We start from the raw sequence: 17,636 nt of genomic DNA, 5'->3' as shown, positions 1-17,636 counted from the left end.
GGTGGCACCCATTGCATATGGAGGTTCCCAGGCTAGGGGTCGAATTGGAGCTTCAGCCACTGGCCTACACCACAGCCACAGAAACTCAGCATCCGAGCCGCGTCTGTGACCTACACCACAGCTCATGGCAATCCTGGATCCTTAACCCACTGAGCGAGGCCAGGGATTGAATCCACACTCTCATGGATCCTAGTCAGGTTCGTTAACCACTAGGCTAACATGATTCTTTATTTGTGCCATCTTTGTGCTGTATGTCAGTTTCTTCAGGTATTTTAGTTTGAGGCTTATATCATGACCCCTTTTTCCTTGGATTGTAAGCTCCTTTAAACTTTCTCATTCAATTTTGTATTCTACAAAGGGTCTTGCAGAGTGACTTACACAGACATTTATTCAATCAATGTGCAAAGTGCAAAGCTCAGTTCTACTCACGAGGAGGAATACAATCTGAACAGATATTTATAAAGTATCTCAAAACATCTCTCTTTTTAAAGAAATTAACATTAAAATAATAGTGTTAAGAGTCAAAGGAAGCATTTATTCAGTAACAAAAATATTTGGAGTTCCCACGCTGGCACAGTGGGTTAAGGGTCAGGTCTTGTCACAGCTGTGGCTCAGATTTGATCCCTGGAACATCTATGCTTTGGGTGTGGCCCCCAAAAAAGAAAAATATATCTTTTTGATTTTTTTTGAGAGCCACACCCACGACATATGGAAGTACCCAAGCTAGGGGTCAAATTGGAGCTGCGGCTTCCGGCTTACACCACAGCCACTGCAATGTGGGATCGAGCCGCATTTGCAATCTACACCACAGCTCACAGCAATGCCAGATCCTTAACCCACTGAGTGAGGCCAGGGATCGAACTTGACTCCTCATGGATGCTAGTCAGTTTCATTACCGCTGGGCAATGATGGGAACTCCAAAACAAGAAATATTTAACATACTTTCCCTGCTTTATTTTATGGACGTGGGTATGTTATTATCTGAAAATGTTTACTTTGCTAAGATGAAGAAAGCAAAAGGATTAGTATATATTGATATTTCGATTTCTTTTGTTGCTTAAACATTGTACATACATACATAACATCCCCCACCCCCCACCCCGCCGCCACATTTTTGGCCTTGCAGTCTATGTAGTTCCCAGGCTAGGGATCAGTTTCAAGCTGTATTTGCGGTCTAAGTGGTTGCAGCAATGCTGGATTTTAACCCTCTGTGCCAGGCGGGGTATTGACGTGCTCCCAAGACACCCAAATTCCCATTGCCCCACAGCTGAAACTCCCATAAATAAAGTTTTTAAAGAAAGAGATTTGAGGCAGAATTGCCTAACAGGGTAAAAAATATTTATTATGGGTTCGAAGTCATATAGACCTAGGCTTTAATCCCACCTGTATAATTTACCAGCTGTGTGACTTTGGGCAGGTTAGTTGACCTGAACTTGTTCCGTCTTCTGTAGAATAAGAATGCCAACAAGGTGGTTATAATAAATGAGAATAACAAAACATCTGCCCCCCAAAAAATCTGCATAGTACATAAATGCCTGACAAAAAGAAAATCTTGTTTTCATCTTAAACCACCTCACTCTTACTCCAGAGCCACAGAAACACCAGATCCTTAACCCAATGAATGAGGCCAGGGATCAAACCCGCATCCTCATGGATGCTAGTTGGGTTCATTAACTGCTGAACCACGATGGGAACTCCACTATTGTTTAAACTTATAGTTGTACTGAGGTAAAACTTACATATGATATAAACATACAGGTCAGTGAATAGTGACAAATAAATGCACCTGTGTAATAACCACCCCAATAAGGCTAGAGAATATTTTCCTATTCCCCAAGTTCCCTCTGCCCCCTCCTCCCCCACGCAGACAATCCCCCTTCCCCCCACCTGGTCCCAAGGAACTGTTGTTCTGCTTGGTGTCACCATAGATTGGTTTGGCCTGTTCTAGGATTTCATCCAAATGCAGTCACACAGTAAGTACTCATTTTGAGTTGCTGCTTTTGTGATTAATGATCCATATCGAGGTTGTATCCATTTTCTGCATTTTTTCACTGCCATTCATCATCAATCCACAGCAGTCTGGTTTCTCCTCTACTCTGCCTTGCAAAAATGATCTTGAAGACACTGAACCCAATGGGTCTTTTTTTTTTTTTTTTGGTTTTTTGTCTTTTTAGGGCTGCACCTGTGGCAAGTGGCAGTTCACCAGGCTAGGGGTCTGGGAATTGGAGCTACAAACGAGCTACAGCTGCTGGCCTACACTACAACTCACTGCAACGCCAGATCCTTAAGCCACTGAGTAAGGCCAGGGATTGAACCGGAGTCCTCATGGATGCTAGTCCCGTTCGCTAACTGCTGAGCCACAACGGGAACTCCAGATCATTCTTTAATGGCTGACTTCTAGGGGTTATTTGACATAGTAACCATTTCTTTTCTCTTGGGTTTCATGACACCACATTTTTCTTTCTTGTCTCTCTAGCCATTTGTCTTCAATTTCCTCTTCTGTGTATTGTTTATATCTTGGTGTTCCTTGGGCTCAAACCTAGGTTCTTAACTCACACTCTTAAAAATGCTCTCCCTGGGTAATCGCCTCCATTTCAAGGCTTTAATATCATCAGCAGGCTAACTGCAATCCAGGTCCTCCTGCCAAGCTAAAGACCTGTATGTCCTGTGACCAGGCAACACCACTTAGGTGACTCAGAGGCATCTCAAATTCAGTGCATCTAAAATGGAACCTCATCACTCCTCTATAAATCTTTCTGAAGTTCTCTATTCACTGCCATTTTTACTCAGTCACCCAAGATAGAAATTTGAGTTACTTTAGACTGCTTCCTTTCCTTCATATCCTCAGTTAAATAATCACTGTATTAATTAAATTCTACTTCCCAAGAATCTTTTTTTTTTGGCTGTGCCTGTGGCACGTGGAAGTTGCCAGGCCAGGGATCAAACCCATGTCACAGCAGTGACCTAAGTTGCTGCACAACAAGAGAACTGTCTCCTAAGAATCTTGAATCTCTATTGCTACCACCCTAGTGCAGACCTGCTATCTCCTGCATCTCTGTGACTGGTCGCTGTAAATTCAAATTGCTCTGTGCAATCAATCCAGTTTCCACTATGTGCAGATCTCATCTTGTCTCTCCAGCTTACAACCCTTCGAGTTAAACTTTAACACGGGCCTCCAGGATCTGGTCTTTGACAAATCTCTTTAGCTTCATAATTCCTATTCATTTTTTAGTTCTCATGGTAAATTTCACTTTCTCTCTTCAGTTTTTTTTCTTCTTCCCCCTTTTCTTTTTATGGCCGCACCTGGAAGGTCCCAGGCTAGGGGTTGAATGGAAGCTGCAGCTGCCTACACCACAGCAATGCAGGATCTGAGCTGCATTTGGCAGCATGTGGAAGTTCCCAGGCTAGGGGTCTGGGAATTACAGCTACAAATCGGAGCTACACCTGCTGGCCTACAGCACAGCCACAGCAACATAGCATCCAAGCCACGTCTGCAACCTGCACCACAGCTCACGGCAATGCTGGATTCTTAACCCACTGGGCGAGGCCAGGAATCAAACCTGAATTCTCATGGATCCTAGTTGTGTTCATTAACTGCTGAGCCACGGAGGGAACTCCCCTATGTTGGGTTGTTAGCCAGCTGAGCCACATCAGGAACTCTTCAACATGCATTTTTGAATGCCTACTATATGCTAACAGTGGCTTAGGCATACCTATGTTTTCACTCTATAAAAATGTGAAACCTTTTTCAAGCAGCATGGTTTGTTGAAGCTTATTGCTTTCAATTCCTCTGTTTTTAATGGACCACACAGCTATGTCACTCAGTTCAGGTTTGGCTCTTGCTATTCTCCTCTCTATAAACTAAATGTGTATGCATTTTGACTAGAAATATTTCAAGCTAAAAGGTATTGAGTTATTAGTACTTTGCTCTCCCTTGTCTGGATAAGTGTTAAACATACAATTAAGAACAAAAGTTTGGGATTTCCCATCGTGGCTCAGTGGTTAACGAATCCAACTAGGAACCATGAGGTTGCCGGTTCAATCCATGGCCTCGCTCAGCAGGTTAAGGATCTGGCATTGCCATGAGCTGTGGTGTAAGTAGGTCGCAGATGCAGCTCAGATCTGGTGTTGCTATGGCTCTGGTGTAGGCTGTGGCTACAGCTCCGATTAGACCCCTGGCCTGGGAACCTCCATATGCCACATGTGCGACCCTAGAAAAGACAAAAAAAAAAAAAAAAAAGACTAAAAGTTTGGAGTTCCCTGGTGGCTTAGCAGCTGAAGCTTCAGTGTTGTCACTGTCTATGGCATGGGTTCAATCCTTGGCTTGGGAACTTCCACATGTGGCAAAAAAACAAAAAAAAACAAAAAAACGAAAAAAACAAAAGGCTCACATACTAGAAAGCTGTATTGTTTTGAACTAAAGGCAGGCTAATTCAGGGCACATTCTGTTTGTTAGATAAGTTTTTATTTTATTTTTTGTCTTTTTAGGGCTGCGCCTGTGGCATATGGAAGTTCCAGGTTGAATTGGAGCTGTAGCCGCAGGCCTATGCCACAGCCACAGCAACTTGGGATCCCAGCTGTTAGCTGTGACCTACACCACAGCTCACAGCAATGCCAGGTCCTTTATCCCACTGAGCAAGGCCAGGGATTGAATCTGCATCATCATGGATACTCGCTGTATTCATCACTGCTGAGCCGTAACAGGAATTCCCATAAGGTAAGTTTTTAATTCACCCAAGTAAAAGATACATAATTTATACAGAATTTGAATTTTTTTATTCTATATTTAAATTAACAGGAACAATTTTTTTTGGTTTTTTTTTTTTGTCCTTTTGTCTTTTCTAGGGCCGCTTCCCGCAGCATATGGAGGTTCCCAGGCTAGGGGGTCTAATCGGAACTGTAGCCACCGGCCTGGCCTACGCCAGAGCCACAGCAATGCGGGATACAAGCCGTGTCTGTGACCTACACCACAGCTCACAGCAACGCCAGATCCTTAACCCACTGAGCAAGGGCAGGGATCGAACCCGCAACCTCATGGTTCCTAGTCGGATTCGTTAACCATTGAGCCATGACAGGAACTCCCCCAGGAACAATGTTTATAAAATTTAACATTGGGTATGTGCTCATGCCCCAAGATAACTCCAATGTACATTTTACCATATAGGGGAGTTCTTGTCATGGCTCAGTGGTTAACGAACCCGACTAGTACCCATGAGGATGAGGGTTTGATCCCTGGCCTCGCTCAGTAGGTTAAGGATCTGGTGTTGCTGTGAGCTGTGGTGTAGGTTGCAGACGTGGCTCGGATCCCGAGTGGCTGTGGCTGTGGCTGTGGTGCAGGCCTTTTGCATCTACAGCTCTGATTAGACCCCTAGCCTGGGAACAATCATATGCCTTGAGTTCAGCCCTAAAAAAAAAAAAGACAAAAAAAAATTACTATATACCCTTAGTTTACTGTATTAATTTTTAAATTAAAATAAAATGGAGAGTTGTCTGGAGTGTGGCACAGCAGGTTAAGGATTGGGCATGGTCTCTGCAGTTCTCGGGTCTCTACTGAGGCTAGGCTTTGATCCTTGGCCCAGTGCAGTGGGTTAAGGATCTGGCATTGCTGCAGCTGTGGCACAGGTCACAGCTGTGGCTCAGATTTGATCCCTGGCCTGGGAACTTCCATATGCCATGGGTTTGGCCAAAAAAATAATTTGAGTTATCTGCTCTGGATGGCTAGAAAAATGTACGCTATTTGTACCTATTCAAATTTTTAATTGCTTAGTTTCTAGGACATAGTCACAGAGGTTTTTGTTTTCTCTCAGATGGTAAGAATAATCGTTACTAAATTTTAAAAATAAAAAAAATTTACAAAGAGAATAAACTTCTAATTCTGTTAATGACAGTCTAGGTAATTTGGGTTAAGCCTTCTGTTGAAGACAATTAAAATCTGGATGAACTATTTTTGGCTGCACCCACAGCACATGGATGTTTCTGGGCCAGGGACTGAGTCAGAGTTCAGCTGCAGCAATGCCAGATTCTTAACCCACTGTTCCAGGATGGGGGTCACACTCGTGCCTCAGCAGGGACCTGAGCCATTGCAGAGACAATGTCAGATCCTTAATCTGCTGTGCCACAGCAGGAACTCCAAAATATTTTTTAAAATTGTTTTTCTTTTAATTCTTAAAATCATGGAGTTCCCTTGTGGCACAGTCAGTTTAGGATCCAGTGTTGTGACTGCAGTAGCTTGGGTTGCTGTTGTATAGGTTCAATCCCTGGCCCTGGGAACTTGCACATGCTGCAGGTGCAACCAAAAAAAGATAAAATTCTTAAAATCATTAAGGAGCTTTTTTTTTTTTTTTGCCTTTTTGCCTTTTCTTGAACCACTCCATGGCATATGGAGGTTCCCAGGCTAGGGGTCTAATTGGAACTGTAGCCACCACAGCTCACGGCAACGCCAGATCCTTAACCCACTGAGCAAGGCCAGGGATGGAGCCCACAACCTCGTGGTTCCTAGTTGGATTCGTTAACCACTGCACTACGACAGGAACTCCTAAAGAGCTCTTGAGAAGGGAAATACTAGGCCAAATCTTAAAAGGCAAGAACTGAAAAAAGTAAGCATAATGCTTAGAGGCCACACTTTTGGCTTCAGGGTCACGTGCCAATTTAGTAGACATGAAACTGACCTGTACTTTTCATGGGATGGTTGGGCTAGGGAGGCAAAAGGCAAAGTCTAAGCCTACCAAGCTGGGCAATAAATCACACATTAAACTAGGACCCTTAAAAAAGTCCTTGCCAGGCTTTTAGACCACACTTTTGCCATTGTGGTGTCAAGAGAAATTGAGGGCCTGAATTTGTATTATGGTGATCCTTGACTAGTAATGTCTTCATTTACTATCAGAGAAACATAAAAGTCCTCTCTGAGAAAACTAGCATTATAATCTACTTAGGGCTTATATTATTTCTATCCGTGATTTTTTCAAATAAATTTTCAGCACGCAAAGATAAACAGACACATAAGAATACAAGACCCCATAAGTGAAAACCAGGAGAAATGACAACAGAACCACAAAAAACTTCAGATGTTATAATTAGAAAACTCAAGATTACAGAACAATTATGACCAAAGGGTCAAAGAATAGCTAAGCTTGGAAATTTCATCAAGGAAGCGGAAGCTATAAAAAACGACTAAGTTTTCGGGAGTTCCCGTCGTGGCGCAGTGGTTAACGAATCCGACTAGGAACCATGAGGTTGCGGGTTCGGTCCCTGCCCTTGCTCAGTGGGTTAACGATCCGGCGTTGCCGTGAGCTGTGGTGTAGGTTGCGAACGCGGCTCAGATCCCGCGTTGCTGTGGCTCTGGCGTAGGCTGGTGGCTACAGCTCCGATTTGACCCCTAGCCTGGGAACCTCCATATGCCGCGGGAGTGGCCCAAGAAATAGCAAAAAGACAAAAACAAAACAAAACAAAAACGACTAAGTTTTCAAAAATGACCCAATACCTGAAAAAAATGAAAAAATAAATCATTCAATGGATAGGTTTAACAGCAGACTAGATAGAGCTGAAGGGAGATTGGTGAACTATAAAATTTATCAGAAAAAAAGTGTCAAGAAGGTAGCTTGGCAAGACAAGGTGGAAAATGTAAAGCAAGTTAAGAGAGAGGAAATGTGAAGTGTCTTATTCATTTATTTGAAGGTCCAGAAGTTGATGAATGAAAGACTGTATTGAGAATAGCTAAAAATTTCCTGGAACTGATAAACCATGTCAGAATAAATAAAGATAAATCCACACCCAGGTACACCATAATAAGCTGCAGATGACCACTGGCAAAATAGAACAAAATCTGAAGCAGCTGACTACTATCTTCAAAGGAGTGACAGAGCAATCAAGGTGAAAGGCAGCAGATCAATAGAATAATCTATGGGCCGAAAGAAAACAACTTCCAGCTTAGAATATAAATATAGAATTAAGAATGGCAAAATAAATGTCTTCTCAGACCAACAAAAATGGAAGTGTTCCCTTATTAGCAGGTTTACACCAAAGCAAACCCTGAAGCAGAGTAGGCAAACTTCCCTAAAGAGCTAGATAGTAAATATTTGAGCTTTGCAGGCCATGGGATGTGGTGTCTGCCACAAACAACCACTCAACTCTGCTGCTGGAGGGCAAAAGAAACCAGAGCCAATAGCAAGTGAAGAAACCTGGCGCTATTCCAATGAAACGATTCACAAAAATAGGCATGGGATGGCTTTGACAGGTGGATTATAGATTGCTGACTCCAGTCCTAAAGTTTAAACATCAGACAAAAGGGAAATGATCCCAGATGGGAAGGCAGAGATTCCAGAAGTGCAAAGAAAGTGGTAAATAAACTCTGATTATATGAAACTTGGTTTTTAAAAAACAGGGAACTAAAACACACGTTAACAAGAGCCCATGACTTGGGAAGAACTTATATGGAGTTAGTTTTCTAGGTTCTCTATATTATTTCCCTACGGTAAGTATAAAGGTATTGATTAGATTTTGATTCAGTTAAAAACGCCCCTTGTAACTTCTAGGGTAACTGCTAAAAGAATAAAAACAGACTAAAATTTCCAAACTACTAGAAGGGGAAAAAAATGGAACGATTAATAGGTAGGTGGGAAAGGAGAGAAAATTAAACATAAAACGGGTGAAACAAATAAAACCAGCGCTTTAAACCCAGGCATACATGAAATTAATATGATTAAATGCTTCACTTAAAAGACAGTGAGTATCAGATTATTTAAAAGGACCTATTTAAAAAAAATAGGAGATATGTCTAAAATGTAAGCAGCCAGAAAGGTGAGAGAGAGAAAGTGAGAGAACGAAAATCTCTTCACCAACACGTAATTACTCAACATTTTAGTGTGTTTTCCTCCAAGGATATTGTATACATAACAGTGCACTCCTCTAGGACATGTTTTTGTACTTTTTTCTTTTATTGTAAGCAGTTTTCAAAGCGTAATATTCAAAATATTTGGAGTTTGAGTTTTCAGTTCTCTGAATAATTGGTGGGAAACTTTTGTCAGTTACTAAACACTACAGTGATGCTAAGCTATTTATTGGCCCACTATGCTTTTTTTTTTTTTTTTTTTTCTTCTTTTTATGGCCACACCTGTAGCATGTGGAAACTCTCAGGCTAGGGGTTGAATTGGAGCTGCAGCTGAGGGGCTACCGCCACAGCCACGCAGGATCCCAGCGATCTCTGGGACCTACACCATAGCTCAAGGCAACGCAGAATAACTAACCCACGGAGCAAGGCCAGGTATGGAACCCGCATTCTCAAGGTTACTAGTTGGTTAGTTACCGCTGAGCCACAAGAGGAACTCCCACTATGCATTTAAAGGGATCTTCGTTCGGAGTATGACTATTTCATGTTAACCTTTTTTATCTTGCTGGTAAATTATAAGTTCCAAGACAATGGTAGCTAAAATTTTGATGAAACAATCATAAAAATACCATTATATCCTTTCAAAATACCCTTGTCTCATTTTAAGGAGTTAATTGTTATACAAAAAAAAAAAAAAAAAAAAAAGTTTAAATATCAGGACAGGGCTCCAGGCTGGGCATTTTCTTTCTTTCTTTCTTTCTTTTTTGGCTGCGCCAGAGACAAGTAGAGATTCCCAGACCAGGGATGGAACCCGCATCAGAGCAGCGACCCCCACCGAGCCGCGGCAGTGACAAGACCGGATCCTTAATCCGCTGTGCCCCAAGAGAACGCTAGGCATTTCTTTTAGCTCACTTAGGCCTCCCCACAGTGCTAAGGTATGTATGTTTATCGCCATTAGACGTGAGATTAAGAAATAAACTGCTGAAGGTCCCAGTTAGTAATCCGTCCTTTGGAATGCAGGGTGATGGCAAACCCACAGGCTTTCTTTTTCGTTGTCAATGCTGCTGATATACTGAAAAGGCCTTACCCTACATATTTAACTTCGGCAGGAAAGAAATTGGCTACAAGATTACCTCCTTTCCTTTCTCAGAATACTGCTTAATATTTATAGTTTCTAATTTAGAGTAACAGCTTCCTGCTATATACGTTAACGATGAAAAATCCAAGGAGGTTAGATGGCCAATTTCCTAGTGTATTAATTTCGGGCATTATTTCCTGAACTTGACTTACTCCAGTTCTGGGGGCTTAAAGCCTCCCTGCTTTATTAAGGTCATTTTTTTTTTTTTTTTTTTTTTTGTATTTTTGCCATTTCTTGGGCTGCTCCTGCGGCATATGGAGGTTCCCAGGCTAGGGGTTGAATCGGAGCTGTAGCCACCCGCCTACGCCAGAGCCACAGCAACGCGGGATCCGAGCCCCGCCTGCAATCTACACCACAGCCCACGGCAACGCCGGATCGTTAACCCACTGAGCAAGGGCAGGGATCGAACCCGCAACCTCATGGTTCCCAGTCAGATTCATTAGCCACTGCGCCACCACGGGAACTCCTATTAAGGTCATTTGTTAAAGTCATTAAGGAAAATGACCCAGCTGTCAGATCTCCAGGGCTCCTTCCATAAGGGGTCGGGGAGCAGGGAGAAAAAGGTCGAGTCTACACGATTTTCAGGTCGGCCCCTGAAAACACGTTAACCTGTGAGTACTCATCAGGAATACGCCCATAAGACTGCTAACCTCAGTCGAAACGACGGGCATGGTCTCTACTTACTTTCGACTGGGGCAAACCCTCTGGCTAACCTGGGTCTGATTCGCCAGCAAGGCGTGCGGCACTGCCCTAACAGACCTTTTGGCGCCCCGGGCGGATCCGGCTCGCAGAGCCGTTGAGGCACCAGAGTCTCGCGAGATCGAGGGGGGGGGGTTGGCAGGAGCGGAAGAAGGCCGCGTGCACGCGCCCGAGAGCCGTTAGGGTGGAGCCCCTCCTACGCGGGGCGGGCGGAGTATATACAGTTGAACGCCGGTTGGTGGAGCCCCCGCGGGAAACGACTAAGCGCGAGGAGCGTGCGCGCTCACGTTGCGGCGACGGTGGCGGCGAGCGGCGTCAGAGCTTGGAGGGGGGGGCTGACGTTTTCCGGCGGGTGGCGGTGTTGGAGACGAGAGCTTGCTTAGCCGGTATCGCTTCTCTCCCAGGAACCCGACGGAGCGTGAGGGAGCGAGGGTCGCTTTGGGGGGCTGCTGCCTTCCACGTACGCGTCGTCTTGAGGAACGCAGCCCGGACTCTCCTGCAGCCCCTCCGGCTCCTTTTCCGCACGCCTTGAGGCAGCGGCGGCAACCAAGACAGCGTCTCACCTCCCCCAACCCCTTCCCCCTGCCCCCTCCCCCCCGCCCGAGAGGGCCCGGTCTGCGCCCCACCCCGGCCCGTCCGCCCGCTACGCCGCCGCCATGTCGGCGCAGGCCCAGATGCGCGCGATGCTGGACCAGTTGATGGGCACCTCCCGGGACGGTAAGTCTCTGCCACTGCCCCGGGGGTGGGGGAAGGGATCGGGAAAGCGAGGGGCAGGGGTTCCGCGGGTGCACCTGGGCTTGCGTGTGTGGCTGAGTAAGGGGCTCCCAGATTGGTAACACGAGGTCCCAGCTCCTGTCCCATCCAATCATGGCTGGGCAGGCGGGCTTGGGGGGCGGTGACCGAGCGGATTGGCGGGAACTGCTGCCAATGGGGTCAGGCGGGGCCTGGAGGCTGAAAGGAGAGTTGAAGCGTTCAGTGTTGACTTGGCTGGGACCGGAGAGCCCACGTCTCTCTTGGGTAGTCGGCCGGCCTGTTTTGTGGCTGATTGGGTACCTGGACCGCTAAAGCCTCCGTCCCCCTGAGCTAATTTCCGAACCCAGAGTTTTGGGATCATCCCTCGCCGCCGCCCTCCAGAGAATCCAGAGAGAAGTGACACCCCCTCTCCCCCGCCCCTCTTATCTGGGTCCGGAAAAACCTTTTTCACTAGGAATCCAGTCCCAGAGATGCACTCTCGACCCCCACAGAAACAACTGTTCTTATGGGGAAATCTGACCCAAACCATGGTTTCTTGAGGTGGGTGTGTTTGGCCCATTTTGTAAAAAGAAAGTGTTACGGCCTGTTTTTTCCGGGAGACCTCCATTTTGTTAGACAATTTAATAGAGGCTTTGTTCAGTAAATATTGACAAATCTTGCTTGTTGCCCAAGTAGAACCATTTTGAAAATGTGCCCAGTGAAGTAGAATTGAGGGAAACAACGATCCTTTTAGGCGCTTAGGTTAGAATTTGTGTAGAAAACCACTAATTGCTGGATGGATATCTTTTTGTCATAGAGAATGTCTAAATAAAAAGATAAAGTGCTGTTGCTTTTTTGGTGATGATCGTTAGTAATGTACTCTTTGAAATTCGATTCAAATCCATGCGAATATGAAGGAAGGCTCTAGTTCATTATCTCTTAAAAACAAAGCCAAACCCTTGCTCATTTTTGTATGTTGCTTGTTCAGGCAAATAGTTTCTTAGCCATTAAAGAAGTGCTTTTTTTTTCTTGATAAGTTATTTAAATTGTTTGACTTAAGAGAAAAGGCACACAAACTTTTGAATAGTCCACTGTTATAATTTCCTTAAGTGCTTTGCAGCAGAATGTGTGAGTAGATTAAAAACATTGAATTCAAATGTTTTTAACAGCGCATACTTTGAATCGTTTTTCAGTGTTCCTAGTTCAGTTTTAATAAAAACCCACGTTTGCAACTTTTCTTTATAGAAAATGTAGATCGCAAACCTGTTGTGGTTGTGTAGAGAAGAGGGGAAGACTGGGAAGGAAATGAATTTTATTTGTGTAGTAAATCCTTGCAAGTTAATATTAATTAAAAAACACCACTGGGGAAACTTCTGCCAGTTACCATTTTTTCACTTTCAGAGAAGAATGGTTTTTATAACTGCAGCATGTCTTAAATTGCTCCTTTTCCATTATGAAGATGGTGTTGAGAAGGGGCTTAATCCAGGATTTTGGCTGACCGAATAATCTTTATAGTAAAATTCTAAAACTCACTTAAGTCTTACTTTACATGATCCTTTTAATCCTAAATGGATACCTTTTTTGGTATCCTCTGTATGGATTGAATTTCTTAATTTTACTGGGAGGGTAGTTGGATCAAAGTAACTGCTATCACCTGCTAAATTGCAAACTACGCAGCCAGTCTGGTCTTGCAAAGCTGAATTAAAATGTGTGTGTACATATATATGTGTATATATGTATGTATATACATGTATATATGTGTGTGTATATATGTATATACACACACATTTTTTCCTTTGTGTGTAATTAGCAGAAACTTGGATATCTTAAAATCCACTCTGCTTTGTGTACAAATTTATATTTTTATGTGTCTGTTACTCAATTTTTTTTGCCTCCAGACTAAGAGGATTTACCATTGAAATCATGTTTACAAGTCCATGATATTATTTATCTGAAATGACTGGATTTTCACTGCTGTGTTGGGCCAGAAGTAAGACTTAACTACTTTCAAGGAAAAGAATTGAATGTTTTTTAAGATACCCAAATTAGTTCTTTTATGTTTATAAGAATCAGAACATTCTTTTCCTTCTTACAAGAGAGTTACTGAGTTTACATATTTCATCTTATTAAGGACTTTTAAATAATTAGGATTGTTTTTTTTTTAGTGTACAGTCAACCTCAAGTTATCCAGGGATAGGGGATCATGGATACCTTCCTGAATAACACCATGTAATTTGAAACCATAAAGTGGGAAGCTTTGTATTGGACACAGGAACAGCTTACAGGGAATGCTCTTGGGTGTCTGTGGCATTAAGAGGTGGAAATGGGGATCCAGGAGGTGGGGAAGAGGTGGAAAAGGTATGTGGGAGGGTGTTGAAGGTAGCTCTGTCCACCTTTTTTTCTTTGTGTTTTTTTAATCTCAGGGACTAACTATGAAGCAACCACTGTCTTTTTGGATGGTGGGACTCTGGGTGGCAATAACCACCCCTTCAACTCTTAGTGTCCTGTCTGAGGGAATCTGAAGGGGCACAGGAGGTCAGGGTGCTTTCTCTTTCACCTCCCCCCCCCCCCAATGAAAAGTCTATTTCCTCTTCCCTTTCCCCAAATCAGAGTTTTTAATTAGTTCCTTTTTAAACTCCTTGGAGATTTTAATATGTTAAGCATAATTTATTTTGACTTACTTAAGTCAGTTCATCATGTAGATGACCTAGGCATCACTGACATAGGAATTTTAGTTGGGAAATGGAGAGGTAATTTGGGATCACTGAGTACTTCCAGAAAGGTCCGTTCTGGGTGAGTGGCGGAAGTGGGAGGCTTTGGATAACCAGAGGGCAGCATGATGGTGCCGGGAGGCTGGGCAGGGGGATGACCAGGAGGTGGGAGAGGAATGCATTAAGGGAGGTGGGAGGGCCAAAGACAAACTTTGCCTTCTTTGCAATTTTGCCTAGGGCCCTGGTGGTGGCAACCGCCTGTGTGCCACTGAAAATCGTGCCGATGCCTGGCATACTGCATAAATGGAAGCAGGGTACCGCGTGAGTTGAAACATTGGTCACACTACATAAAGTTTGTATATGTGAATCAGTGTAACTCATACCCATGTAACTGGGGGTCTGACTGTATTTGGATTTTTCTGATAAGGCATCATGGGCTAAAGAAAAGAGCACTGGGCTGAGACTCAGGAGACCTGGTTTCTAGCCCCAGCTGTACCTCTAATTGTAACGTTGGGTAAGTCACTTAACCTTTTTTGCCTCACGTTAACTCTATAATTTGTTAAATGAGAAGCCAAATAATTTCTTATGTTATCCTTAAAAATGTTGAAAAATAAGTATAAAGTTTCTTGGAAGGAACCATAAGTAGATATAAATTAGTATTTTTCTCTGAAGGGTAAGGTACATTAAATTTTATAGATACTTTCATTTTAGTTGTTAGCATTAATAGATGGGAGCGGAAGGGATAATCCCCCCCCCCCCCCCCACGTATTCCATTTGAAAGCAGGGAGGAGCAACAGGAAAAGACTAGCAGCAGTTGAGCTGAATTGTCTTTGTGATGGTTGGGGCAACCTAGAGTCCTCACATACACTATGGTCATTTTTGTTGAGTTGGTTTAATTGGAAGAGTATCCCTTAACTAAAGAAAGCCCTTTTGCCAACAAGTACTATTTGGTTGAGAAGTCTCTGGTCCTTACCCCAGGGAGGCCTTGCAAGGTTTGAGGGATAGGAATTAAAGTTGAGGGTATGAATTTAGATTACATCCTAAGTTTTGCAGCTAGGGAAGTTAGAGAAGGTAGTTTTGAGGATTCCATACCATTCCTTTAAATGGGAGCAGAGGGAGTTCCCGTCGTGGCACAGTGGTCAACGAATCCGACTAGGAACCATGAGGTTGCGGGTTCGGTCCCTGCCCTTGCTCAGTGGGTTAAGGATCTGGCGTTGCCGTGAGCTGTGGTGTAGGTTGCAGACGCGGCTTGGATCCTACGTTGCTGTGGCTCTGGCGTAGGCCGGTGGCTACAGCTCCGATTAGACCCCTAGCCTGGGAACCTCCATATGCCTCGGGAGCGGCCCAAGAAATAGCTAAAAAAGACAAAATAAATAAATAAATAAATAAATGGGAGCAAAGGCCATCTCTGAAAAGTTAAAACAGGCCAGAAATGGCACTTGCCCTTAAAAATAACCTGTAGGCTATAGAATAGAGTTAATTGTCCCTTACAGTTAGGGAATGTTTAGGGCAAGTGAAAACTTTCAGATAATATTAGCTATTTTTGATGATAATCTTTCTAAACATACAATGTACTTCCTCAGTTATCAAGTACGTTCATCGTAATTTAAGATTTTTTACTGATCAGTTAAATTCTATGGCAGTTGTAGTTTGTGGGATGTGAAATTAGAAGGATATGCATCCTAGGAGATAACCAGGAAAATACAATTCATAAAGTCATTTACTTGTCCCTAACACAAGTTTAGTGATATATAACTGTTGAACCTATAGACAGTATGACATTGCTGCCTTTCTGCAAAATAAATTATTGAATCAGTGGTTGAAATATTGTTTTCTTCAGTGGATTTTCTTCATAAAATCATCTTTATTGTAATCTGTGTTTCTTGACTTGTCATCAACATTGAGAGCATTTTCTTTTCGTTTTCTCTCATAAACTTAATGAGCCACATCTATTTCTTGGTCAGTTGTAAGTCATTCTTCTATTCTGCTTGGATTGTTCATTTTAAGTGAAGGAGGCATAGCCTTTAATGTTCAGGCAAACATTTAAAAAAATAATGATGGAGTATATCTAATTGTAGAGCTGATAAATTCTCTAACATGATAAATTCCAGCAAACAAGGTTAAGTAGTTAAACGGGAGATTAAACAGTTTTAGTAAATACTTGATTTTATCTGAGGTCTAGGTATATCAATACACTGAAACCACATAGTGGGAGTTCTCTTGTGATGCAGTGGATTGAGGATCAGGCGTTGTCACTGCAGGGTCTTGGGTTGCTGCTGTGGCACAAGTTTGTTCCCTGGTGAGGGAACTTCCACATGGCATGGGCATGGCCAAAAAAGCCAAAAGAAAAAAAAAACAAAAAAAAACAAACAAAACCCAACCACATAATCCTTTAAAAAAGTTATGTGAACTCTGAGTAATAATTCTATTTACACAGCAGTCCAGAAAACAGTAATAATAACTCCTACAACTCTGCATTATCCTTGGGTTCTCTGCAGTTGTTTAGCTCTCCTGGAGGAAACCTGAGCTTCTCAGGCATTCTTTTACTTCAGATAAAAAATAAATTGAAACCAAAGAAAAATCATTTTGTCTATCATTTCATAAGCTCTATAAGCAGCAAGTAAATATTTTGGTTTGGTTTGGGTAAGTTGTCACAAAAGGATAAGTGGTAGTGAGCTACAGGTTCAAGATGGGTAACAGGAAGTCCGGGGCAAGTAGATGTCACGATGAGGTAAGGTTTCCAGAGTGTTCAGTATCAGGTGCTTCATATAAACATTAAAGCTTGAAGTTGCTAAGAGTTCAGGTGAGTTTGGGGTTGCACAGGGCTTAGAACAGTAAGGGCTGAGCAACACTAGGAACATGAGGCAAATGCTTCTCTAGAGTGGAATTCCAGAATGGTGCTTGAAATGGACTGAATCTTAAAAGTCTGCGGCTGTTAGTATATTCCTTGAGGACACACATATGTGGTTGTATTCTTCAGCTTAATTAGTCTACAGTCTTACAGATTCACTACCTGCAAAAAAAAGTCCATCTTTTCCTTTTCGATTTAAATTTTCACACACCAGCAGCTGCTAGGATAGAAATTAGAAGGCAAGGCCAGAATAGATCAATTGATCAGTTTTGTAAGATGACTGAGGATATAGAGAAAAGTAGTTTGTAAAAACTCTGGAATTGGCTCTAGCTTTGTGTTTTTGTTTTAACTGAGTAACTTAGGAATTTGAAAAGTCAAAGCCATCAGAAGGTGACCTGTAGCTCAGTCAACTGAAAAAAGTTATATTTTGGTATTTAACCTGGGCTGGAGAAAGGAGTCTTTAAAACTTTTTTTCTTAAAAAACACTCACTAGATATTGATCCTTATGTTCTAGTTTAGTTGTGAACCATGTGCAATGATATTTGACCTTTGTGATTCAACGTGAAAAGAATTTAACCAGCGGCCCTTGCTGAGTCTTTTGTCATGTCTCCTAAATGCATGGTAAATTGTTTTTATCTTCTTGAGACCTCAGTTTTCTTTTTAGACATTAGTTTTCACTTT

At 42.8% G+C, this 17,636-nt stretch overlaps 1 protein-coding gene across 39 annotated transcripts in view; it reads left to right on the top strand.

The window, feature by feature from the left end:
* The first annotated feature begins 10,985 nt into the window (after positions 1-10,985).
* The window catches only part of LUC7L2 (LUC7 like 2, pre-mRNA splicing factor), a 62,082-nt gene continuing 55,431 nt past the window's right edge, over positions 10,986-17,636 (top strand). For 12 of the 39 annotated variants that reach the window (XR_014833668.1, XR_014833667.1, XR_014833666.1 and 9 more), the window contains exon 1: positions 10,986-11,378. Coding sequence is in view for 4 of the 39 variants with exons in the window: in XM_005657738.4 (XP_005657795.1) it covers positions 11,318-11,378 (61 nt within the window). In the remaining 35 variants the exon portion in view is untranslated. Of the gene's footprint in view, positions 11,379-11,592; positions 11,955-14,341; positions 14,619-17,469; positions 17,577-17,636 lie in introns of those variants that run through there. The other 27 variants (XM_013990780.3, XM_005657737.4, XM_085005327.1 and 24 more) reach the window with 9 other exon arrangements.

This window comes from Sus scrofa, chromosome 18 (genome assembly GCF_054392235.1).
Source record: "Sus scrofa isolate SSC_HxYL_T2T_F1_AM1 chromosome 18, Sscrofa_HxYL_maternal_Yorkshire_Landrace_v2.0, whole genome shotgun sequence".
NCBI lineage: Eukaryota > Metazoa > Chordata > Mammalia > Artiodactyla > Suidae > Sus > Sus scrofa.
Note: the sequence above shows the minus strand (reverse complement) of the source record. Positions and strands in the feature narration are given on the sequence as shown.